We start from the raw sequence: 25753 nt of genomic DNA on the forward strand, positions 1-25753 counted from the left end.
AAAATTAAAAATCAATTTTAAATGGCCATTATTTAAATGATGTTTGTGAATGCCATGAATGTATGTTAACAAATTTAACAATTTAAAAATGTTAATATAATGTTCATGTAATATTCTTAACAGTTTCTCCTCTACATAAATGAACCAATCTTTTTCCTGGTTTTGTTTTTGGTCGTGGTTTTTTTGTTTGTTTGTTTTGTTTTTTTGGTTGTTGTTGTTGTTTTTTAAGTCTGAAAAAGAGATTGCATTCTTGTACAGCACGCAGAAAAAAGTATCTAATTTCATTATCAAGTTCTCAACCACTTAGTAGCAACTAATAACTGAACTGTTGATATTGCTGTATACAAAATACTCTGAATGTTGCTCTATGAATTCAGCATCTGAAGTAAACAATGTCATTGTTTAACTTAACATCTATGTTGGCATCAGTTTCATTTCATTTACTGCTTTAAATGGATTCCAAGTTATTTGTAGGTGTATTTTTTTTCTTAAAGAAATATGTCTGTCACAGATCACACAACTCAGTGCTTGTCACTTACTATGGCTTTGGCTTAAATTTTGCTAAAAGATATTTCTTTATCATATTCAGTTTTTTAAAGATTCCTGGTAATTATTTTAAGTAATATGGACCGCTTTAGTCTTAGAAGGTGCCACCACTGAAAAAGATGAGTTTGTTTTCTGAATGTTATAGTGACAGCACACTTGCACATACTGCTTGGATTTATATTATTTGCTTTGTTTTCTTGGGCCTCTCTGTTAGTAATGTATCCATAAGCCCTACATCACGAACAGCAGCAGGTTAAATTGTATTTATCTGAGCTGATAGCGTAAGTGTATAAAGCAAAAAGTAGGTAAGCCGAAATGGCAGCATCAATCATTTTCCATGAGACAAGACTCCTGTTTTTAGTTGTTATGACAACTGCTAATACAGTACCACTGCAAAGGCTGCATGCAGTGATGAACCTCATTATAAAGCCAGAACATAAGTTTAAAGATGTCAAAGTTGAAAACATTCACCATTACAATTCACACACTTTTCTTCATCATACAACCTTACGTTCACCTGGCAACCTCACCTTTCTCCTCTCCTTGATCTTCACACCATTAACATTATGAACAGGTCAAAGTTGCATTTTCTTAAGCATCCATGTCCTTCATCACTTTGAAATTTAGCATCTTGGACCTTTGTTTTGTCACAAAACATTGCTGTATTGATACACTTTGCTGTTGGATTCTGTGGTCTTGGAGCTGTCAGATTCTATGGTCTCTGTAGTGCCGTAACAGTCGAGGGTCTCAAGGAGAAAAGCAAACCCAGCATTGTGATCCACATTCTAAAGCTAAGGAATTAAAATGTGGAATACCTTCAGAAATGTCGACCAAAATGCGCCATTTGGATAGCAACCAAATTACTCGAAATTTGAAATAGAAGAGAGAGGTGGTGTTCCACAGGGCAACTGAATGACCTGGAATTGGTAGTGAGCCACATCAGTCATAAATCAAAACAGCTGTCTGTCAGAAATAGTGTAAAATATGCCTAGTCTGAATGTCACAATACAACTTAAAAAGAACGGCATTACTTTGAGAGCACCTGCCTTTCCTTCCAAGACATTTAGAGTTCTCCGATGTGACAAATCCTTCCAAGCTTCACAGATTTAAACAGGTGAGAAACTATGGCAGTCTCTGATTTTATCTGGCTCCATAGACAATGCTTTTTCTCTTGGCTCTTCTTTAACTTGGCTCACACAGATAACATCCTCTGTATTTTCTTCAGCTTAAAAACAAAACAAAAATAAAAAATTGAAGTTCAAACTCCACTGATAACACTTCAGCCCCAATAACTGTATGCATTTAAAAGAAAAATATTTCAGGAACTCAAGCTAATAGGTAAGGCATTTGAAGTTAACTGCTGTTTAGTTTGCCAGCCAGTTATGTCATCTACTGTGCTATAAGGCATTGCAAGTTGACATGAATTTACTGCAGAAAGGGCCCCCTTCTTTTTACAAAAGAACTAGTATGTTTGGAGATATAAAACTACTCTCACACAAAATGTCTTTCCTCTTTTCCATGGAAAAATAAAGCTACCATCTTTTTTTTTTTTTTTTTTCCAGGGGAAAGGAGGAATGGAGGCGATACTGCTGAAAAAATCTAAAGCATGTTGATTTAGAGAATGACTTACACTTCAGGCATGATTGGCCACTTCTCAATGACTGTACATATATTTTCAGCGTAAAATAGCTTATTCTTAAGTTAGCACTTGAACAAGAGAAAATCCAGAACATACAGGATAATTTTAACAAAGTGCACATGTGCATAAGCGTATGCACACACACAGGAGGAAAAAAAAAAAAAATCTTGAAATACACACTGACTGAAATGCTAAGTTCAAGTATACAGTGTTTCCTCCAGTTAAGCTCTGTAACATTATTCTCTCTTCAAGTCTAGACTGTTTTTTGTCCCTCTCTCCAGACAAAGAACTTGCCTCTGGGGAAAAAAAAAAAAAAGTATCTGCATTTTATAGGCAACATAACCTAGGAATGGCACCAATATTCTCACAATTTCCAAATTCGGGCTGGTGATGATAGCCTGAGACCTTGAGCAGAAAAAAAAAGGAAATCCCAAAGGAACAGTGAGTTTAATCCTTGCAGTTATAGAATTTTATATTTGGCTACATTTCTTTTCAAGTAAAATAGTATTTCTTTAAAAATTCACTTACAACACTCGTCACTTACAAAAATTTTTGAGAGGCATCAACATCTAGATTGAACAAATGGGTTAAACAACTGAATGGAGGAGATGCATTTGATAACCTCTCTGAAAGTCTTACCCTGAATGAAAACAGAATTCCTCAGGAGATTAGCCAAATTCAATTATAAAAGGGAAAACAACCAGTTACACAAATATTTAAGTACAGCAGGCAGAAAACCCCTTGAATTTAACTTTGACAATACTGCCACAGTAAAAAAATCTCAATGTTATTTTAACCCATATGAATTTCAGTATGTTTCCTCATGCAGCCTTTATTTTATTTTTATTTCTTCATGTAGTCTTATATTTCCATTTTCAGAATATTACAGAATTTAGCACAAATTATGTTTTGCTGATCTGCAAAAGTCATCAGAACATATGGAGATAATTATCACTATGGCATTACGAAAGCGTAGGCTATGTTCTAGCACATCTTCACCTAGATGTTCTTGCAAAACTACTCAAGAGTCATCCTTTTAGAAGTCATAGATGACAAGAAAAGATAATATAGAAATAATAAAGCATTGCACAGCTAACATTTCAGACTCTCTGGAAAGTCAAAAGGATATGTTGCACTGATCTATATATGCTCCATATCTAATAGGTTTTCTTCACCAAGCATTAGAAATCATTCTTTGAGAATGCAAGCTTTCATTCTCAGTCAGGTTCCATGGCTGAGAATTCAAAGACTGTATTTATATTTTATAACAATGGTTTTAAGGAGCCTTCTATTTTCACGAAGTTATTTATGGTATTTATTGTGTATTTTTTAAAAAAATATTTTCAAACAGAAGTTTGAAATTCCAAGCAATTACATACAAGTCCAACTGACCACTGCCAAAGCATATTGATGACTACAGGATCCTAGTAAAAGTTTATTTTAAAAAATCAGAAATCTGCTGGCATGGTGCAAAGAAAGAAGTTACCAAAACCCCCACATTTCCTTCCAACGAGTTCTAACTAGATTCAACATTGGTTATTTTCTACTCTTATTTTTCCTTCAAAAAAATTATTTTGAAGATCATAATTTTAGCTAAGTATTAGGATTTCTGGGAAAAATATTGCGTTTATCAAGTAAGTTGGTATTTGTTCAAAGAAAGTGATAAGCACTAACTAAGAAGTCATCTTTTTACAGCAAAATCTAAGTTTTGGGGGTTTTTTGGTTTTGTGGTTTTTGGGGTTTTATTTTTTTGTTATTGTTGTTTTTTTGTTTTTACAGTCAGCAAGTTTTCACAGTAAAAACTAATTAGAATGAACTGAAAGAAGCGTATGCTGGAGTTCCCCATTATCAACACATTTCTCTCCTTTCTTCAAGACACGCAGAACAAAATCCACTGTATTTTCTACTTTACATATTATTGGGAAGACTGCAACTTACTAAGTGCTGGATGGCTGTCCACAATCCGTATTGGAATAGTCTGTACATCTCCCAAGAGAATCTGATGGACTCCTCCTTCTAGGCTTCTGGAGTCATCTACCCCTCCAACTGCTACCAACTGGCCCATGGTGACCAGACTCTGATCAGAGCCAGGCGGAGTCCCAGAAGGAGAGGCAGCAGCGCTATGCTGTGTTAGGCCGGCACCTGCTTGCAGACTGTGTCCCTGACTAAGTACTAGAGAATGGTTGGTTATTGCACTCCCTATGGAACCCAGGAGACTTGCAGGGCTGGGAGGGGAATGGTTATTTACAGCTATCAGGGCTGTTGATCCATTTGTGGAGGTAAAAGTTGACTGCAGCTGTAATCCCTGTGAAAGAGAAGGCAGAAGTACTAAACATACCAGTATTTACAGCAGGAGGAATTTGCATTTAATGGCACGTATTTTTGCAATGCTGGAACCAGATAGCTTCTGACTTCCTATACATCATCTCTTTTGAACAGTCAACCCCAGCAACCCCAGGCTAAAGTTGCATTAGAAAACAATTAGGGCACTGGTATCCAGCAGCATCTAGAAGAGTACTTAATGACCATAAGGTCTAATATTGGCTTGATATTCAGTTTCAAATCATTCCCCAATACTGCCCATTCCCACAAGAGGTGGGCACTAAACGCTAAGCATACCGCTTTAAAAAGAGACTGAGGTGGAGCCTTCAGAAAGAGAGTGAAACAGCAAGTAGAATAGCACCTTACTGCGGACTGAGATCATGAATTTTATTAGGGTTCAGGAAGTATGAAGGTAACCTTTCAAAGTAGTACTTAGGGAAGAGGGCTAAGAGAGCCAGCTTTGAAGGGAGATGAGCTTTAGAATAAGCTCTTTTAGCATGACATTCTTATCCCCACTCTTCAGCTTTTCAACTTGGAAGTTTACAGATCTGAGCTGGGAGCAGTCTTAGGATTTTAACATATTTTCTTAAGAGGCTGGAGAAGGAGTTAAAAGGAATAAGCAAGACTGATTTATCTCCCCTCAGTTTTGCAACATTTTCATTATGAAATGACTGGACCACGTGGAAAATGAATAGGTGCTTCATTTGAGGCAAAAGCCCACTACCTTAATCTTTTTGGTTTTGCCTTCACAAGAGACCCTAACTTCAAAGTGTCAAAAGATGGTAGTGGGATCCCCTGCACCACAGCTATATGCTAAATGTGACATGCAAGAGAGGCCAAAGTAAGAGTTGAAAGCTATTCAAAGTCCGTGGTACCTAGCCAGTGTTTGGGGTCATTAGCTGAGAGGGAACTTGCTGTTCTCAGCTTGCCTTCAGCATTCCCACCGCAGAACGTTTGACATTCTGTAAACGACTTGACAGTACCTGAAGTTGTGCAAATATCTTGGGCTGAAGTGAAGAGAGCGAAGACAACAGCTGAGCTGTTTCTGGTAGCAAGGACTCCCCACTCTGGTTGGATTCTGCTTTGGTGATGACTGATTCCCCTGCTGAGCTCCCTACAGTGCCACAGAGAGGAAGCAGACAGTTATGACAAATTTCTTCTTCCCATTTAAAAGCCTCCCTGCGACCTGAACAAACCCCTTCAATCTCAATACAGGCTTATAAAAGACATGTATATACATATATGCTGTTTTCTTTGCAGAAGGACTTGGATGCTAAAGGAAAAAGGCCGGGTACAAGAAAAAGACAATACTGTAGGAAGACTGTACGTGCCTGTTCAGAGTAAAAAAAGAAGCACCAATAAATCGGTTTTGCAGAGCAAAGTAATTGCAACCTACCCTGTGCTTTGACTTTTGAGTTATAACATAAGAGCTGAAACATTTCTATCAAAGCAGCAATCAAATGATTTGACAATATGTACACCTCAGTAAGGGCTCAATAACAGACAGGCATCAAAAGCAAATGTCTTCCAAAATAGAAATATACACAGGAAATCCTCTAAGTCTCACCACTCCCTTCCAAACATCTTTGTGGAATTAGGATAACTTCTATGCAATATCAGACCAAAAGTCCATTTATCTGGAGGCCTTTCAGCCTACAGATTACATCATATCCTCAAAATTCTTATTTAATGCAAGAATGACGGACTTCATTTCCTGAAGACTTGTAAAAATTGAGATTCACTTGTAGCAATTTCTGCAAGAAAACTTCCCATGGGATCATTCCATTTCCTGTTTGAGCCACCCAGAACATTTTGGATAAGATTTATCCAGACACAAGTAAACATCGCTTAGCCTCTTATTTCACAGTTTCACTGCTATAACTGTAAAAGAAGAGCTTGCCCTGTGGATGTAGATTAGCCTGGTGAATAGAAAAAAACTGAGAATGGTCAATCACAAAAAGCTTTCTAGCAGGAAATCATACAAAAATTTCCAGCAATCTAAGTGAGTGGAGATACATTTTTCAACATATATACTGATTTGCAAACTCTAACTCTTTATGGTAACTGACCATAAGATACACTCTGTAATCTCCTTGAACACAACTACTTCAAATATTTAGGCTCTTTTTAATACTATTCAGAGATCCCATCCACATATGTGAATATTCACATGTAGGAGGAGATGGTAATTCTTTCTTTAGGTTGTATTCTACATGAACATGCCTAGGAATAAAGCTAATAGTTCAACTCCGAATCTACCCATTCCTTACACTGCATGGGCATTCAGTATGAATGCCAGAAGTTAAAAAAAAAAAAAAATAAAAATCACAGAATCACAACAGTTGAAAAAGACCTATAAGATCATGAAGTCCAACCATCAACCCAACACCACCATGCCCACTAAACCATCTCCCACAATGCCACGTCCACATGTTCCTTCAACACCTCCAGTGATGGTGACTCCACCACTTCCCTGGGCAGCTTATTCCAGTGTTTCACCATTCAGTAAAGAAATTTTTCCTAATATCCAGTCTAAACCTTTCCTAGCGCAACTTGAGGCCATTTCCTCTTGTCCTGTCACTTGGGAGAAGAGACCAGCACCCACCTCTCTACAACCTCCTTTCAGGTAGCTGCAGAGAGCTATAAGGTCTCCCCTCAGCCTCCTCTTCTCCAGGCTGAACAACCCCAGTTCCCTCAGCTGCTCCTCATCAGACTTGTGCTCCAGACCCCTCACTAGCTTTGTCGCCCTTCTCTGGACACACTCCAGCACCTCAATGTCCTTCTTGTAGTGAGGGGCCCAAAACTGAACACAGGATTCAAGGTGTGGCCTCACCAGTGTCGAGTACAGGGGGACAATAACTTCCCTACTCCTGCTGGCCACACTATTTCTGATACAGGCCAGGATACTGTTGGCCTTCTTGGCCACCTGGGCACACTGCTGGCTCATCTTCAGCCGGCTGTCAACCAGCACCCCCAGGTCCTTTTCTGCGGGGCAGCTTTCCAGCCACTTGTCCCCAAGCCTGTAGTGTTGCATGGGGTTGTTGTGACGAAAGTGCAGGATTCGGCTCTTGGCCCTGTTGAACCTCAAACAATTAGCCTCAGCCCATCGATCCAGCCTGTCCAATAACACATATACACACACATATACATATATATTTATATACTTATATACATACATATATAATAATATATATGTATAGGTACTTTATCTCACTTGTCATTATACTTCATAAAAGATGTAAAAGGGAACACACTTAAGTTTGATAGTTACAGTGATTCTTACACCTAGGAGAGACCAGAGAAAGCTGTCTCACATGGAGATATGGAGTTCTGAACAAGAAAACAAACAGCTAGCTTTAGTTCTGTTATTGTTTGATTTCTTAAATGTAAGTTTGTCCCCATTTGGCACAAGTTGAAATGAAAAAAAAAGTATACAAATAGTAGTTTGAGAAGTCGGTCTTGTTTTCCCTTGCTACAACTTCACATATGTTAATGAGAGCTTATTTTTTCAAAGTCAGGCTTCTTTTTTTGCTTAGACTTGTAATACAATTATAAACACATGTTTGCAATGGGTACAAACACATACCCACATATTTGAGTGGAGACAAGATATGCTGGAATTAGAATATCTGCTTATATTCCCTGAATTGGTACACATGTGTAGAAAACTAAATGAATCCAATTCTCTAGCTTCCTTTAGAACTCGGTATGTCACTGGATGGATGTTTACACATTTCATAGGGTACTTTGCCTTAGAAAATTATCCGTGAAAGACAAAAAAAACAAGAATTTATCTTCCTGAACCTTCTCCAGCATTCAGACAGTTCATACCGAAAGTCATCTCTGCTGAGCTCTATCACAGCTGTTGAAGGCATAACTATTCTGTATCTCTCCATAAAAGTGCAGTAATGGAAACATTAACATAGACATGCAAGTTTAAGCATAGTAAGTCTGCTCATATTGCAAATTCCTTTTTTTCCTAAAAACCAAGACTTCCTTAAAAAAGAGGGACACTATTCAACCTGAGCCTAAAAATTTACCTCTTGTCCTCTGACAGTTGTCAACATTGAAATTCTTACCCTAAGAGCACCAAGCATACATGATGCTTTTTAGCTCAAATTGATCCACTGCAGCAACAGCTGAAATAAGAGTTAAAAAAATCCCAAACAAAATAAAGCCCAACATTGGCCTTTTTATTAACTGTAAATGCACTGGTGTACATGGAACTGCTCCACATAAATCAGGTTCACCAAGTCATTTAGGAGACATCACACACTGAGCCAAACCTCTCGGGGTTTATTCTTCCTGCTATAACAAAGATAAGAAATAGATCAAAGAGTGACAGGGGCCGAGAGGAAAGAAACCCAAACACATCAGGACTTCTTCAGGCAAGAACCACAGTGGAGGCTAACTGTCGATATGAGTAAATCTTTAACCATGACAACTATGGCAGTGCCCCTTTGGTCCCTGTAGATTTCTCTATCAGCTGTCTGGAACAAGAAGTACCCACCACCACATTCCAATTAAATAAGGAAACAAGCTGGCAGTGCTGCTGAGATTAAAAACATCTAAGAAGCCTGCAGCATTATCTTATTGTATGCAAACAATTGGGCTCTTCCACCTTGCTGCAATCATATCCCTGCTAAAAGCCAACAACTTTTCTGATGAGTTTCACATCAAACCTATTAAACAAGGCATGGGGAAAGCATCCATAAACATGCAGGAAAGTTCTTTTGGTGTCACACTAGACAAAATATCCTTGAAACCCGAGGAAAAGAGCAGAACAATCTCATTTTAAATTTATTATCAGCCACCATGATCCAGCAGAGAATCTCAGCCTATGTGTAATCCTAACTATGTGGGTAGCAAGTAGACCTAGTTACAAACACCTGTATTTTGCTTTAGTACGTGTTTTGAAGTCAAAGTAATAGTAGCAGGAACCCACTTTCAAAAAAGGAAAAATAGTGTAACTAGCGTCTTCAAAAAACCCAGACCTTCAACCATGAAGTCATAAAACCAAGTTTCTGTAGAAATCTACACTCTGGTTTTGCAGCAGAGTGGGAGGAAGTTTAATACTTTGTTAGGTGGCTCAGCAATCGCTGGGAAGAGATGCTACTTTGGCTTCACATATTAATAAAGAAGTTACATCCCATAAAGAGCTGAAGAAACATATCTCACAGCCCTGCTGCCACTAAACACCTGTGTTTCTATTTCTGTTCTAAGCATTAAAAAGACAGAAAAAAGTGCTCTCAATTCTGACAACAGAAAAACAGCATTTGTTGTTCAGGGCCTGATCCTAGCAGCAGAACTCATCAAGCCAATGACTTTGTGAGAAGCACGAATCCCAATACGCATTCAAGTCCTTTTTAGCAAGATATTTAAGCATGTGTGAAGCACAAACCATCAAGGAACTCAAGTACCCAGTTGGCTCCTGGGTATTGCGTGCCCTGACAGGTATATCTGTTCAGTAGGAATTTAATTCTGTCTACACAGGTGTTATTAGCACCTTCATCCAAGGCAAAATGTTCTTTCCACATAACCAACCTGTTAAAATCTTCAGTTGCTTGAGGAAGCTAAATAAAAGCCAAATTTATAATTTTCATACTTCTGCCAACCACATCATGACTACGCATATTTTTCCACACAAGCAGTCGAATAGTTAAAAAAAAATATGCCAAAATAGACAGACCAAAATAATCATTCTTTAGTTCATCTGAATAACAGAACACGACAGCAACCTCTCTGGAAGGAAACTGAGCTTCTGTGACATAGCAAATAAAACAAATCACATCTGGAGACAGCTAAGTTATTAATGCAGTCCTACCATCTGAAGGTGGTGATGCAAACGTAACAGTCACTGTTTCTGTGAGAACATTCCCACTGTCTGTGGTCCACTGCAGCTGAAAGGAAAAAGATCTCAGTTCTCAGAAAGGGTGCAAGTTTGTCTACTACAGGAACACAGGCTCAATACAGGACCCACAGGAAAACAGTGTCTAAAACTAAACTTTCTTATTTTCTTATAACTATGCATTTTGGGAGCGCTTGGTTTAAAAAAAAAAAACAAAAAAACAAAAAACCTATAAAATATTTTTTAACATGCACTATACCAGGAAGGCTAAAGTCTGCTCATGACAGTTCAAAGACTTTAAAATAGAAAATAGTCAAACCGTTTGGCTAACTAACAAGTATCCCCCAGTCACCTGGGGCAAGAGCAGTATAGGGAGAGGGAAAAGACTGATGACATCTCATGATTTAACAGTACAGTTTGTCAAACCTGATTTTAAATCAGCAATTCCTTAGCAGTCAGCCTCATAATTGGGAAAATTAGGATCACTGTGCGTCCCTTATTACTCAATAGGTGGAAGAAGATTAAGGAACAACACATAAGAGTTACTGAGCGTTCCGAAGTATCTACTTCATGCTTACTTCACTTGCTATAAAGTGCATTCATTAATATTTACACATTCAAAATGTTGTGCAAGCTGTAATTTAGATTGCACCGGAGACATACTTCATCCCCATTTTTCAGATACGGAAAAGTAGTAGTAACTTCGCCAAAACACAGACAATGACAAAGAAATTAATAAAATTTTCTGACGCATGCCAATTTTTCTACACCACATGGCTTCCAGTTCATGCAGTCATCATGAAGTGCTAGTACTGTGTAATTTGCCAATCAACTAATAGCAATCTAATGCTGATGAGATAAATACCAAATAAGGTCAGAAGGTTTTATTCACATTTAATCCAATCTTGATCAGCCAGAGATGCCACTGAAAATATTGCTGCTGGAAATATAAAGTCATAGAGAATTTTGGATTAAATACAGCTAAGTGGTAAAAATTAGAAATAAGATTTCCAGTATTTAACTCCAAAAATCAAAAAGAAATACAGAGGCCAACATACCGTTGCTGGGATACTTTCTGAATTATACATCATCTCGCCATTCCTCAGGGACTTCTGCACTTCATGAATGTGGTTCTTGATGTCATTCACAGTGGGGAAGAAGGACAGGTTATGTCTCTCTGGCACTTCATCAGGCTTGAATAATTCTCTTTCCACATACTTTCTGTCACATGTTAAAGGACATTAAAATATGCGTACTTAAAATATATTGTGCTATTTCCCTCTGTTATAGACACTGTTACCTTCTCCCTCCCCTTGTTGCAATGACAAGACAAAAGCAAGCTAGATGACCTTCTGACCCAGTTCTTTGTGCATCTGCTACAGAGTTTGGCATTAAAAATCGCCATTTATTCAACTAACTATAAAGAAGACAGCAGCTCTTAGTGGCTACCTACAACAAAATAGAAAGAGAAGACAAAAGCTGGGAAAAACAGATACTCATGACCTATGGGAAATATATACAGTAATGCATCAGCACTGCCATTTAGTTGCAAACCAAATTAATCAAATGCAAAAGTAGATATAGCACCACAGACTGAGAGCATGCCAGACAGTTCTGTACCTTAGTTGCTTCCTCACTGCATAGACCTGCTCTATTCCCTGAGACACCAGCTCTCGGATCTTGTCTGCCACTTGAGGATGAAGTCGGGAAGGCAGAGTACCGTTCTCATCTCTAACAACTTCCTCCTCCTCCTCAGGTGAAGACACAGAAAAATGGCACGGTGAAGAAGGGAGGGAGGAAGTTTCCATTTCATGATATTGGTGGGCTTGCTGAGTGGGTAACTGTACATACCACCTGCCAAGAAGGGAAGAGTTTCTACACACAATTCTCAAGCAACGGCAAAATAATAAGTCTCTTGGGGGAACTGTCTGACACTCACAACCGACCTAGTTAGAGTGACTTAAGTTTTTACAGCCCCTGAGCTGGAAGATACTGCCTTTCAGAGCTCAGGGCCCTCTCACATCTTTCAATGCAAAATAAACCATCTCAAACCCCCAAATAGTACAACTATTTCTATCTATTCCCTGCATGAAAACATCTGCTGAAGTTCCACAGCTTGATGCTTAACACATTTACCAAACCAAGTACTCCAGAGCCATAGAAGTCTTACTGACATTGTGGGCTTTTTACTATTGATATTAAGCAAGAGCCTTAATAAAGTGACTAAGTAAAAAATAAAGCAAACCAAGCAAATAATTGCTCTTTTTTGCTTCATTTGTCAAGATAAAGAAAAAAATGGGAGTTTCACCTGAGGACACCGCCAGCATCTATCAGGTTCTTCTTCAGCATGTTGAATGCTTTCTCCTGCTCCATTCTTATGATTTTCTTGTCAATTTTAGGATCAGTAGGAACTCTGTATTCCGGAAACTTCTGAACCTTTTTAATATAGATCCTTCCAAGGGGCGGGGGAATAAAAAAAAAAAATAAAAAAATTCTCCTTCAGTATACTTTGCCCTCAGGGGGGAAGGCAAAAACCCCACCTACTTCATATCAAATATTAGTATAGAAAAAGTTCAAGCAGAGTATTGCAGGGGGTGAGGAGCCTCTAAGAGAACTGTAGAATTGTTAAGGACACATCAACAGAGACGGATGCAGATGGATACAGATAGACACTCTTCTGTTCCAGTCTGGAAGCCACTCAGCCAGAGTGATTTTGCACCTCAGCAGTATAGTAAAAGCACAACGCCACTGCAGAACAGGCTGTAGTCCACCCAGCTTGAAGCCCGAATTGAGCACAAACATACCTAGCTGCAACTGTCCAGGTAAACACACTCCTAGCTCAGTAAAAAATAAAAAAATGAACAAGCACCCAGGAGGATGCTCAAGGACAAGGAAAAAAACCCATCAGTGTTGGATAAGGAGAAAATCCCCAGTGAACAGGAAGAACTTAACTCCTTCAGCAAATAGGACATCTGGTAAATTAGGAAGATTGACTAATATGAGTGCAATTATAAGACAGAAGGAAAAACAACAAAGACGACAAAGTTTTAGGACCAAAAATGGTCACTAAAGGACACCACAATAACTAACTAATGCTCAGGTAGAGAATGATTCCCACTTGTATTTCATATCCTGATGTACTGCTACTTTGCATCCAGGCAACCTATCAAATTTCAGCCTTATTCATTTTAACAAGACAGCATTTCCTCCTTCCCTCTAAATGAGTATCAACCTCAGGTTATCAAGGAGGTGAAACTAAGAGCTACAATGTGTATCAGCTACCACCCCCAAACAGTGCTCTGTCAAGGCTCACAGAAAGAATGCTTTCTCAGGATGCTGAGTAGCTCTTCCAGCTTTGTAGACAATTCTTACCTTGCTGGACAAGTGGCTTTGTACAGATGGCCAGAGGCACCTTCCTGCTCACCAGCTTTTTTGGGCTGGAACCCTTTCCTCCTTGGCCCATACTGGCACTCCATTACAATGGCTCTGCTTCCTGCGAACAGAAAGTATTGCACTCTCTTTATTCAAGCAACCACTGAAGCCATTACAGTAAAACAGAAACTGCAGAAAAGATGAGAGAGTTTCAAGACAGTTATTTCTGTTTACCATCAGACTCTTCAGAAGGCAGAACACTCAAGTGTAGCAAGCATTCAAATACAGTGCAAATGCTTCTCTCACAGCATGTAAGGAACACAGAGCATTTTCAAAGCATTTCCCAAACTTATTACACCTCACAACACTCCTGCAACATATATGGAGGCAAAATATTGGATTCTGCCCTGGGATGAGCAGCCTTGCAAGTTACCAAAGCAGCACAATGCTGGTAATAAACATAAGAGAAGCAGAATCCCAAAAATAACCGAGAAAATCCACAGCTGAAATCAAAGGTCAGCAGCTATTTCCAGCCTCCTGTCTTAAATCAATACTTCAGACCATGCTGTCCCATAAATTCTTACTTGCAAGTCTGACCTATCTTATCTGGTTAATAACACTGTTTCAGTGTGGCATACCCACACAAAACCAGACAGGCTTAAACAAATATCGCTTAGCTCCAAACTTGAAGTAAGTGACTTCTTGCAGTTGGACCTCTAACAAAAGGGGTAACAGGCATAGCATCGAAGTGGTCAAGAAAGGAACTTCTACATTTCTTCCACGTCGTGTTTAGTTATCTTTTATTCAGAATTCGTATACTTCAGTATGCAGGCAAGGAGCTGCCTATATCACAAGTGATATAACCAAAACCTTTTTAAGTATCACAACAGGAACATAATGTGTTTCCATAAGATACCCATGACATATTGCCTTAGAGTGTGACATTAAAAAATAAATTAAAGAAAAAAATCAATGCAAATAAAGAAATAGGAAATTTAAAAGAGAATTATGTGTAACAAACAGATATTTTGTCTCTTTTTTAAAAACAAACTTCAAATCAAAGTTCTAGGATTGAAAAGACTTCAACAGCTTTAAACTAGTCCTTGCTAATATGAATCTCAAGAACAATTGGATGGGGCCCTTGTTTTACAAAAGTATCAGCTATCCAAAATTCTTATTAAAAATAAAAATCAAAATTTTGATGATTAGTGCCTGTTTTACACTATAGGGAGATAGGCAGCTTCTCTGTATTTCCCCACAGCTGAAGCACAGCAGGGAAGGTATTACAGATTGGTCCCACTTAGGCAGAAGGGATAAATTCCTTGAGAACAACACTTTTGTTCTGCGCAGTTTAGAATTCAGTTTTCTGGGATTTAAACTGCAGTTCAATAAATCATATTTACAGCCTCTGCTCCACAGGCATAAAGGATTTTAATGAATTTCATAGAGGAGTTATAAACTAAATCTAAACGTATTGGAAAGGCAACACATTAGAAATATACATAATACCTGTTTGGGGATCTGAGCAAAGCAAAAAATATTACAACTTAATTATCTGAGTCCCTATTAGCCTACGACACTTTAAAGAAAAAAACAACCTATGTGTGTTTTTGCTCTAAATATCTTACTGTGGGGCAACTCATTTATCAGGCAGATCTTGCAGGAAACTAAAGTTGTCTCATATGCATTTTTTGGGGGGGGGGGGAAAGCGTAAGTTGCTTTAGCTTTTTTCTTAGCTTTTTTATACCTCACAGTTTATGGCTGAAGCTTTAAAACTGGTGTTAATATTTCACTTTTTCAGTTACTTTCAGAAAAAAAAAAAAGAGAAAATCAAGCACATAACCTACATTCCAGTCATTCATGATCTCTATGTATAAACAATTAAAACATGTTCATGTCATATCTGAATGAATTCTTAGTAGTTTCACAAAGGCACTGCATGCACTAAGTATGTAATTATCAATCTGTGAAGTCTGCACATTCATGTAAAAAACCATCTGTCTGCTGAGGTATGTTGATGTTTATTTTGCTTTTTAAATTTATTCAGTTATTTTAAAGGCTGTCATTTAAATAGTTTATTGGCTCCTGTGGAACAAACTCTTCAAATGATCTCCAAGTTAGGCAAGAATACTCGAACAAGCTCTTACCCTTATGAGAACTTTCACGTCCTGATAGAGCAGATGGGACCTCCATACAAAGATCTCATCACAAGAACCCCCGTCAAATGGTACTTAGCTAATTTATTTCTAAAGAACAAAAGGAATTAATCACAACAAAACATAAGCCTGTAGTTTCAGGGAAACAACCTCCTTCAGATTGTGTCACCCAAGCTGCTCTTATTTGTGTTTGTGCCTTACTTTATCGACACTAAGGAACACCACAAAGATCCTTCTTTATGGCCAGTTGGCAACTGATGTTGAAATTTTGAAAGAGGTTATTAAAAGAAAAGTTAGTTACCTGCATTGACAAAGGGGATCCCATCATATGGGACATACTGAGATTTCCACATCAACCGTGTGGCAGGTTTGGCTGGGCTTGGAGACTGGCGCGTCCCCCACACACTTTGTGTTTGCTGCTTGTGTAGCGTTAGAACACTCTCTAATTCTGTCTCGCTCACACAATAGCCGCGGTATGAGTCCCCAATTTTCTGCATGGAAAGGAGGTGAAATAATAGGATTATTCCCCCAGCTGACTGCTGAACATTACACAAGAAAACAAAAGCAGTCAGGGACTCTGGCAGGTGAGGACATAGGCTCAGATTTTTGGCGTTTCATGGCTTGTTTACCCCACACTAGTATCCTCACAAATAGATTTACCATAGGATCTAACATCAAAGCAGTCCCCATTGAGGTCAGGAGTTTGTCAGCCCTCCAAGACCCTAAGTACATCAAGAACCCCTGAAAAGATTACCGTTACTGCCAACTCTGATTTCTGTAGGACAACTTCATTCCTGCTGTTTCCCCCAACACACACTTGAGTTGCAGTCACCTCCTCAACAAATTCGTCTTGGGCAAACATTTTCACTTGACTCCCACAGAGAATCATTGAGGCACTAAAAAATATCTATGCATCTACTTCACCACACACATGCTGCACTGAGCTGGAGCAGAATACACCTGCTTGTACCACCAGTAACTGCCTCACCCAGTTAGTGCACTAACTTTGAATTGAATGTCTCACATAACACCCCTCCCAATCTTCAAGGCACTCTTGATTCTCAACGTTACGCAGACACATAATATACCAGATTGGCCATGTGCAAACTGATGATGGTTTCAATGAACTCTGCTAAGCTCTGGGCAACTCCAGAAAAACTGCATCTAACCTGACTCAAAGTAACAAAAAAACACCAAAAAACCCACAGCAACTTGCTGACTTTGCAACATCCCCAGTGACAGCTGTGCAGCTACTCAGAGCCATCACAGCTGTTTCAGTGCTGGTTTACCAGGGCCAGCCAGCAAGCAGCAAAAGCACTGGGACAGAGAAGAGCTTTTCATCCAAATTAGGAACACCGTGCTTGCTTCTGCTCATATGCAGCTCAGGATCAGGCTGACCAAGCAGCTGGAAGTAACACCCAGACTAGCTGGCCAGCTCAGTCTTACAGCGTATCTGTGCGACAAATGCATGGTAAGTAAGTACTAAAGTCTGATGGATCCATTTTGACACCTTCAATGACAGAGCAGCCAGATGTTTAAATAATACTGACAACAAAAGCAGCAACAGTGTCTCTCCAAGATTATTATGACACAAATTCTTTAGTGACAACTGCATAAAACCTGCCTAAAAAACCCAAAATGTCTGTGGTTAGCAAGACCTAAAGTCAACAAAGAACAAATAAACACCTTGTGAACGAACTGGGCCAGCACAGTGCTGCTGCTAGCACAAGCCCAAAAGCAAAGGGTATGCACAGGCTGCATGAGGCGTTCTGAGACGCCAGTTGCCTAACACTTCAGCAGCTCACTGCACTGCAAGCATACTGCTCCAGCAGTTACGAAAGTCTACATAGGCTGCACTCACACAGCTGTGGTGAGAAAGAGAAGCTGGCAATTGTTTAGCTAGAAATTATAAATAACATCTCTGTCCAAAACTTGATCTGAAAAATCCAGGAGACACAAAGCAGCCTGAGAAGTACCAGAAGTACCTTCTTTAAAGAAACCTGGGACTCCCCCTTTTGCAAGAGGGATTACAGTACCACTCCACACAGTGAATGCTGCATGTCCACCATTTTTCTTTCCACATCTTATGCCTGGCACAATAAATAGGTCATTGACCTTATTCTAGGGAGATGAGAGAAGACTGATAAAACTGTTGTGCCAGAAAAGTAGCGATAACAGTTAAGGCACTGTCTCCTATTCTGGCTTTACTTCTGCATAAGATAAAACATTTTCCCAAAGTTGGTGGGAGGGGAGGAGAAGAAGAAAATCATATAGCATATAGGATCCCTGTTCTCTAGGAGCTTCCCAAGTAGGAACAAATGGACAAATGAGACCATCTGCCCCACACAAATAAATGAACTTAGCTTTGTACAGTTGATTAATCAATGCAGTTTTTAATTACACTCTATTTCAGTATGCTGATACATGCTGGAAACGCATTCTGGTCAGACCACTGCAAACTAAATAAGTTATAGAAAATAACTTTTTTTAAAATTTAAAATCTACTTTTTATTAACAATGTAGTTACCCTGAAGTAATCTGATACTTTCCAACCCTTTAACTCCAGCCAAGCTTCAAGCCAAAAAAAGGAGCAATTCCTTCTCTCTTCCTTTGCCTCATCTCAGCTAGTGTACATAAAAGCTTACACTGAAGTACACATAGCAAGACTGCAGTTTTCCTTGAGTGAACTAACAGCAGGACACCAGAGGCATTACACTGTCTAGGCAGTGCAAGCTGAACATTTCAAGGCAGTCGGGGAATCAACATCAAACACAGAGCTTAGTGCTAATTTTGGACAGCTGCAGGTTTTACTGCTCTGTGTTTGCCTGCAGTACTAACTGCCAAAAGAGTCATTGCCCTTTGGAGTTCAGTCTTGGCCAACTCCCTGGGATATACAATTGGCAGCATGTACAGAGGCTATGCCATGGCTTCACCTGCTGGCATCTTCTGTGAAATTCACACAGACCTCCACACTGTTTGTTTCTATTCTGACTGAAACCCTTCTATCCTGTTACTAGTAACAAAGCATTATGCAAGACAATCACACTTGAAAGATTAATGACACCTCAAAATCCCATTGTCTCTAGTCTGTGCCCATGAAAAGGCACTTGCATCCTAGCAGTCTCCAGTGGATTTACACTGTGTAACTGACAAACTCAGCAAAGCAACTCTGCTGATGACACACAAGGAGAAAGAGAATTTGGGTTATTCCTCCTTGGATGGGCTGACTCTGCAGGGAAAACAGCAGCAAAATATTTTTTTTTTAACGGAACAGGGATGATTAATGCATACAGACAATAGTTCTGCTGAACAGCAGAGGCAGATGTTTATATCCTCAGAACACATTCAGACAGTATTTTGATTTCCTTTTCTTTAAAAATAAGAAGTCTTCTATAAATGCTGCTGCTGTGAATTTTAAACACAGCAGGTGACATTTCTTGTAGTAGATTCAGATAGATCAAGCAGACCATAATACAAGACCTCCTATAAAATGAAACCAATAATAGATTATTCAGGTAAGCTACATCAATGTTAAGACAGGAAAGTACATGCCACATAGTGCTAGAAACACAGTAACAGGGGTTATACATCTTACTGGACTTTAACAACTAACTGGCCATTTGAATTAACTGACTCATTTATTCTGTGAAAACAGTATCTCCATCATGGAAGAATTAGTGTTATTAATTTTCTGACCTCTTAATGTTTAGGTTGATATAGTAGTGGACAATACCATTTATATGAAATAAAAGGCATATAACAAAAAGAGGAATAGATTAATATATTATTACTTTAAAAATAATTTCTAAGTGGATACAGAAAGACATTCAATTTCTAAGTCCCTGCAACTGCAACTTCCAGTTATCAGTGGCCAAGCCAATAGGAAAAACCTCAAATGGCAGGAATATCTAAAAGAGGTGAACCAGCTAGAGAGTGTGAGTTTTCCTTTAAAAAGGTATTAAGAAGAAGTAAAATAAACATCAGGAAGAGTCTAGTAGCAGGAGGAAGGGGTCGGTGATCTCTCAAGAATCTTCCCATCTCCCCTCCCTTCCTTTTAAGTGATTTATGATGCATTCTAGCTGTTGATATCTTAGTCATCAGGACAGTTCTGCAGACATAGAATCGTTTAGGTTGGAAAAGACCTGTAAGATCATCAAGTCCAACCGTAAAACGAACCCTGCTAAGTCCACCACTAAACCATGTCCCTAAGCGCCTCACCCACACATCTTCTAAAAACCTCCAGGGATGGTGACTCCACCACTTCGCTGGGCAGCCTGTTCCAATATCTGACAATCCTTTCAGTGCAGACGTTTTTCCTAATATCCAGTCTAAACGTCCCCTGACGCAACTTGCGGTCATTTCCTCTTGTCCTATCACTTGTCACTTGGGAGATCAGCACCCACCTCTCTACAACCTCCTTTCAGGTAGCTGCAGAGAGCTATAAGGTCTCCCCTCAGCCTCCTCCAGGCTAAACAACCCCAGTTCTCTCAACTGCTCCTCATAAGGCTCCAGACCCCTCACCAGCTTTGTCTCCCTTCTCTGGACACACTCCAGCACCTCAATGTCCTTCTTGTAGTGAGGGGCCCAAAACTGAACACAGGATTCAAGGTGCGGCCTCACCGAGTACAGGGGGACAATCACCTCCCTGCTCCTGCTGGCCACACTGTTTCTGATACAGGCCAGGATGCCATTGGCCTTCTTGGCCACCTGGGCACACTGCTGGCTCATCTTCAGCCAGCTGTCAACCAGCACCCCCAGGTCCTTTTCTGCGGGGCAGCTTTCCAGCCACTTGTCCCCAAGCCTGTAGTGTTGCATGGGGTTGTTGTGACCCAAGTGCAGGACCTGGCACTTGGCCTTGTTGAACCTCATACAGTCAGCCTCGGCCCATAGCTCCAGCCTGCCCAGATCCCTCTCTGAAGAGCCTTCCTACCCTCAAGCAAATCAACACACCCACCCACTTTGGTGTCTAATAATATGCAAATAAAGAGAGAGTTCTGTTTAGGTCAAAAGCCATCACACGGAATAAAGACAGAGCATTTTTTTAAAAAAGAGAAAACAAGGACAGGTAACCATGCTGGTACAAAAACAAAACAAAACAAAACAAACTGTGAGAATACCTAATACAAAAATCCTTAGTAAAACATTGACATTAAGGTGCTCTGTTACATCCCAGACTTGACCCTGGTGAGTCACGTGGATTTTCATTTCTAAGTAACAACACAAACTAATATGAACAGCTGCAGACTTAGGCCATACAAAAACAATTTTATTCTTTAATTAATGGATCACTAAGGGCAGCAAAAACCAGTTTGCTCAGAAGACGACAGTACAGCTTGCACTGTAGTTCAAGACTGAACTCTAACATGGCACACAAAGTGTGGATTAGTGGCTTTTCCCAGCACTGTATGGCATTGAGATTTCAGAAGCACATTTTTTGCTTCAGGAGCTGTTGATGGTCAGTTATTCTAGTATTCCCAAAAAAGGAAGGGATTCCATAGCAATTTATGTGTTTAAATGTGCTAGTAGAACCAGCTAGTACCAGTACTATTTCATAATACCAGGATGCTTGAACACAACTTCTACAACTATGAACATTATTCCTTTCATGGAATAGGATCAATATCTTCGATCTAGATGATAAAACATCAAGTCAGAATTCTTTGCAGCGCACCTCACAGTTCCTGAGACGGTGCGCCCATGCAGGCGTATTTGGCGACAATGGCTGGAGAGGGATGGGAAAGGGATCTTCCACTACCCTGAAAAATAAAAAAATATAGAAGTCTATACAGACATCTAGGAAAGCAAAAATTTACTCTAAACTACAGGTAACATATCAAACCTGTGCATTATGTATAACCCTACAGCATATGATCAAACTATAGATATTGTATCAACTTGCCTTAAAAACCTGGGGTTCATTTTCCCCATATTCTATTTCATTGTTAAAATAATTCACAGTAAATATAAGTACTTAAAAAACCCACTGTTTTCTACATTCAAGACGACCTCAGTATTGTTGCTTGACAACAATAGACAAAACATGGTGAAACAGATGGGTTGATTGTCTTGATAATTTTCTTATTCAGACTGATGGTAGGGTGCTAAAGATTAAAACCAATATCAAACACTTGTTAAATGCTGCACATTTTAGTATATTATAAATTACTGAAAACCAGCTCCAATAACTATTTTAAGTAAGTATCTAGTTTCTCCATTCCCTAAGTCCTGGGGCAGAAACAATGCTTACTCAATGTTTATTATTGCAAAACTCAAGTGCATCACCTCCTGTCCATACAAATATGTCTCCTTTCCAAGATTATTCTTCTAATACGTACAGACTGTGCTCAAAAAATCCATTCACAAACTGTTTCTCTTCACTTTAAATGTTTTGTGAATATATATAATTTGTGCTGTACTTAGATTATTCTAATCTCTTCCACGTCTCGATTTCAAAAGAACCTAAACCAATGCAATGCCAGCCTGCAGTCCACAGGAACAAACGTCATCTTTGGGCTTTTTTTCCGTTGGGTTTTTTTGTTGTTTTGTTTGGTTGGTTTGGATTTTTGGAGTTTTTTTAAGCAAAAAAGAATCCCAGAGTATTCAGGAATTAAAATAGTAGGCATCACTTAGCACAAGGACAGAATCAGGTGGATATCAAGAGAAGAAAAACATAACTATTTTAACTTTGCTAACCAATCTGCCTGTCTATGTGTTCCACCAAAACACACCATTAGCACCTGCTTTCTCATATTTTGTCAAAGGAAGCTGAAGAAGTTATCCAGAGAACAACGCCAACTATTAAACGCCAACTATTGAAATCTCTATCTAAAAAAATTAATCTCTACAATCAACCCTTCTTGTGGCAGGATGGTTTATATAGGTTTTAATATACTCATACAAGAAACTCTGCTCCCTCAAACTTCAACTTTCCCTGCAGCTCCTTCACTGGAACATTTTCAGCTCTTGGTTGGCAGTACCAGTGTTTATCTGGAGTAATTTCAGTAATTTGCACTGTGCTACTTTAAATGCCCACCTATTGCTCTGGTCAGAATATATCGAACTATCTCTGGAATACAAGTATTTTAATTGCTTTTTCCACTGCTCTGGCACATAGAAAAGCTGCCTGCAAACACAGTTAGCTAAACATCATTCACTAATATTAAGGGTTCATAACCTCTATTCTATGGTAATTTTGTGATAACCATTGCAAAAACAAACTGCAAGAAAAACGCAGTACTAACAGTGATTGTTCATTCTTTTAACTCCTGACCTACCTGGTGGTTGTTTTTTTCGATACGGTGAGAGATGCCTGTGGATGTAGAATATAACTGCTTGCACTGTCTGCTATAGCAGCCACTGCCACAGTCTGCAAGTTCCTGTCACCACACGTCTCTTCCGAAACATCTTCGCAAAAATAAAACATCCTCCTGGTTAATAACTGAACTCGGAATGAGGAAATGACAAGCTATCATTAAACTTTGTGTGTTGGAAAAACAAGCGTTTTGACATACGAGATAAGGTTCTAGATGATAAAGTAGTTAAACAGTTGTGAATCAATACTCAAACTCTAGGCACACGTATGAAGATGCACTTGATAAGGGTGTTTGTACTCAAGGACTTTGGTAATCATGTTACTGCTCATGAATCCACAACAAGGCAAATAATCAAAAGAACTTGTAAATCACTCTCCTTTAGATTTCCACAAATCCCTATAGGATTGCACAACTATTTTGTTCAGCTGCAAATCACACACTGGTTGCTTTTAAAATATAAAAAAAGATATTACAATACTGCTTTGTACTTAGAAAAGAACACCTAAACAAGAAAAAACAGGCCCCTTGTAATTGAATCTGACATGCTGTTAGAACAAATGTTTTAGCCTTTCTTGATAACAGGGAGCAATCCATAAGCCAAAAAATACTGTTAGACTGAAGCCTGTGTGTATAGTTGAACAAAAACACAACGGAAAACTGAAAGCAGACATTTGATACTTTGGTCTCAACATAAAGAAAATGGAGCTCTCTTTACATGTAGGATTTTTGCCCTTCAATTATGAAAGCTTCCTTCCCCCATCCCAAGAGAGAGTGATAAGCTATTGACTCAGTACAGAAATCACTCCACTAGAAAGCTCGTGCCAGAAGATTTGTAAATGTGCACCTCAGAGTAACACCACTCTGGCTTAGAGCACTGTTCACTTCTACACCATTGCACCCTTAAGACACTAAGGCCTACTCTGAAGCTTATGGCATTTCATGCATTACCACCACCTGAAGGCAAGTGAAACTCAAGGACTGACAGTCCATTCTCCTCCCCCTTTAATCTCCATAGTAAACCACGGACAAGTCTTCCTAACTGTCTTTTAAAGATCAAATCACTACGAAGTCTTTTACATGGTAAGGCTCTAATAAAAAAAAAAAAAACAACCCACAAAAAAACCTGTAGCACTGTTGCAGAACATATATTCAAATACTGAGAAACTGAGCTACTTGCAAACAGGGAGTCCCATGTAGGATGAAAAATGGGAATACAAAAATACTATTCAGCATTGCAACTTATTGCCTACAAAAGTAGGAATTCTTTAGTACTGAAGGCTCACAGTCAGCTTAGAAGTCATGTAAGACTACACTGTAAGCAAACGGTGGTTTTACCCCAGCAAGAGCAGATGGAGAGGGAACGAAGGATGAGCACTAGTGTAGGAGCAAGCCTTTCAACGCAAGGTCATGAAACCATATTCCAACTGTCAGTGAAAAAAGCTGGATCATGACGTGAATCCCAACTCTTTTTTCTATCCACACAGCATCAGGACTCTAGTCTTATCTTTGAGCTCTCATTCCACAGGAGCACTTAACTAGTGCTCAGATTTTGAGAATTTTATACAGAAAATGCAAAAACAGTTTAAAAAACCTTGGAGAGTTTAACAAAATGTGACAACCTAGTTCTCAGTCTTATTCTGTGAATGTAAACTAGTACACAGCATTTTGCCACCCAGCAAGGATTGCAGATAAATAATCAATGCTTTCAGATTTCAGTATGTCCCTTTTCTAGCGAAAAGCTTAAAATTCACGCTTCTAGTTCTGCATCTCACCACATACTTAAAATGTGACAGTTAACACACTGAGGGAGAAAACTTAAAAATGAAGCAAAAGTTACATCTCATTTTCTTCGTTGAAAACTGAATTTCTACCTAAGTACTTCACTGCTGGTTTCACAAAAGATGCATCAACACCAATGATCTCTGGAACAGACCAGAAGAACATTTATTCTTCTATCTGCATTACATGAATTAACTACTTCACTCAAAACGAAGTAAACAGACAGTGACAATTTGAAGCTGATAGTACAGCTGTCCGACTTGGCACAAACATCCTTATTAATGGTAAATAAGGCAAGAAGTAGCTTTGTGCTTGATATCTCAACTTATCCATTGCATATCTAAAGGGAATATAATAGCTCTAACTTCATAAGGCTTTTGTCCAACAGAAAACATGGTGTGCGGGGTGCCAGATGTAATCAGAAAGTAGATTCAGTAAGTATGTATTTTTGTCTTATAACTGACTAAGGAAAGGAAACACATACAAACAAGGTGCTTAAAAAGAGATCAGGCAGGATATGCTTAGTTACAGAACACACAACCTCAAGTCCCACAGGTTAAACTCACCCTGTGTGCTGGTCACATCCAGAAGTTGACCTTGAGGAATAATCACTTGGGCCATTCCTGGTTGGGCAGAAGGAATGACGTGCAGCACCTGTCCATTTTCTGACTGGCTGGCAACAATCATCTGTAAGGCAAAAAGCATGAATGGCACTAGTTTGTATAGTGATCATCATGCAGCACAACTGGGTTTGCTTATTACCAAAGCAGGAAATATT

The 25753-nt window shown here is 39.1% G+C and overlaps 1 protein-coding gene across 1 annotated transcript; it reads right to left on the minus strand.

Annotated features, from left to right (window-relative positions):
- Positions 1-1706: 1706 nt before the first annotated feature.
- CARF (calcium responsive transcription factor) lies at positions 1707-25662 on the minus strand. The gene is made up of 11 exons (XM_059820082.1): positions 25542-25662; positions 23158-23287; positions 21555-21639; positions 16185-16374; positions 13728-13848; positions 12664-12807; positions 11976-12209; positions 11414-11576; positions 10332-10407; positions 5491-5609; positions 1707-1771 (listed from the first exon to the last, which is right to left on the minus strand). Exons 1-11 carry the CDS (start codon positions 25660-25662, stop codon positions 1739-1741), a joined length of 1416 nt encoding a protein of 471 aa, XP_059676065.1. The 3' UTR covers positions 1707-1738.
- Positions 25663-25753: the final 91 nt, after the last annotated feature.

Source organism: Gavia stellata, chromosome 8, assembly GCF_030936135.1.
Source record: "Gavia stellata isolate bGavSte3 chromosome 8, bGavSte3.hap2, whole genome shotgun sequence".
Classification (NCBI taxonomy): Eukaryota; Metazoa; Chordata; class Aves; order Gaviiformes; family Gaviidae; genus Gavia; species Gavia stellata.

Excerpts from the sequence above, each read along its gene's own strand:
- CARF (XM_059820082.1), bottom strand. The coding sequence starts at position 25,662 with ATGATTGTTGCCAGCCAGTCAGAAAATGGACAGGTGCTGCACGTCATT. Across the intron at positions 23,288-25,541 it reads GGATGTGACCAGCACACAGG|ATGTTTCGGAAGAGACGTGT; the intron begins GTGAGTTTAACC and ends ATTTTTGCGAAG. Across the intron at positions 11,577-11,975 it reads GCAGTGAGGAAGCAACTAAG|AAAGTATGTGGAAAGAGAAT; the intron begins GTACAGAACTGT and ends AACATGTGACAG.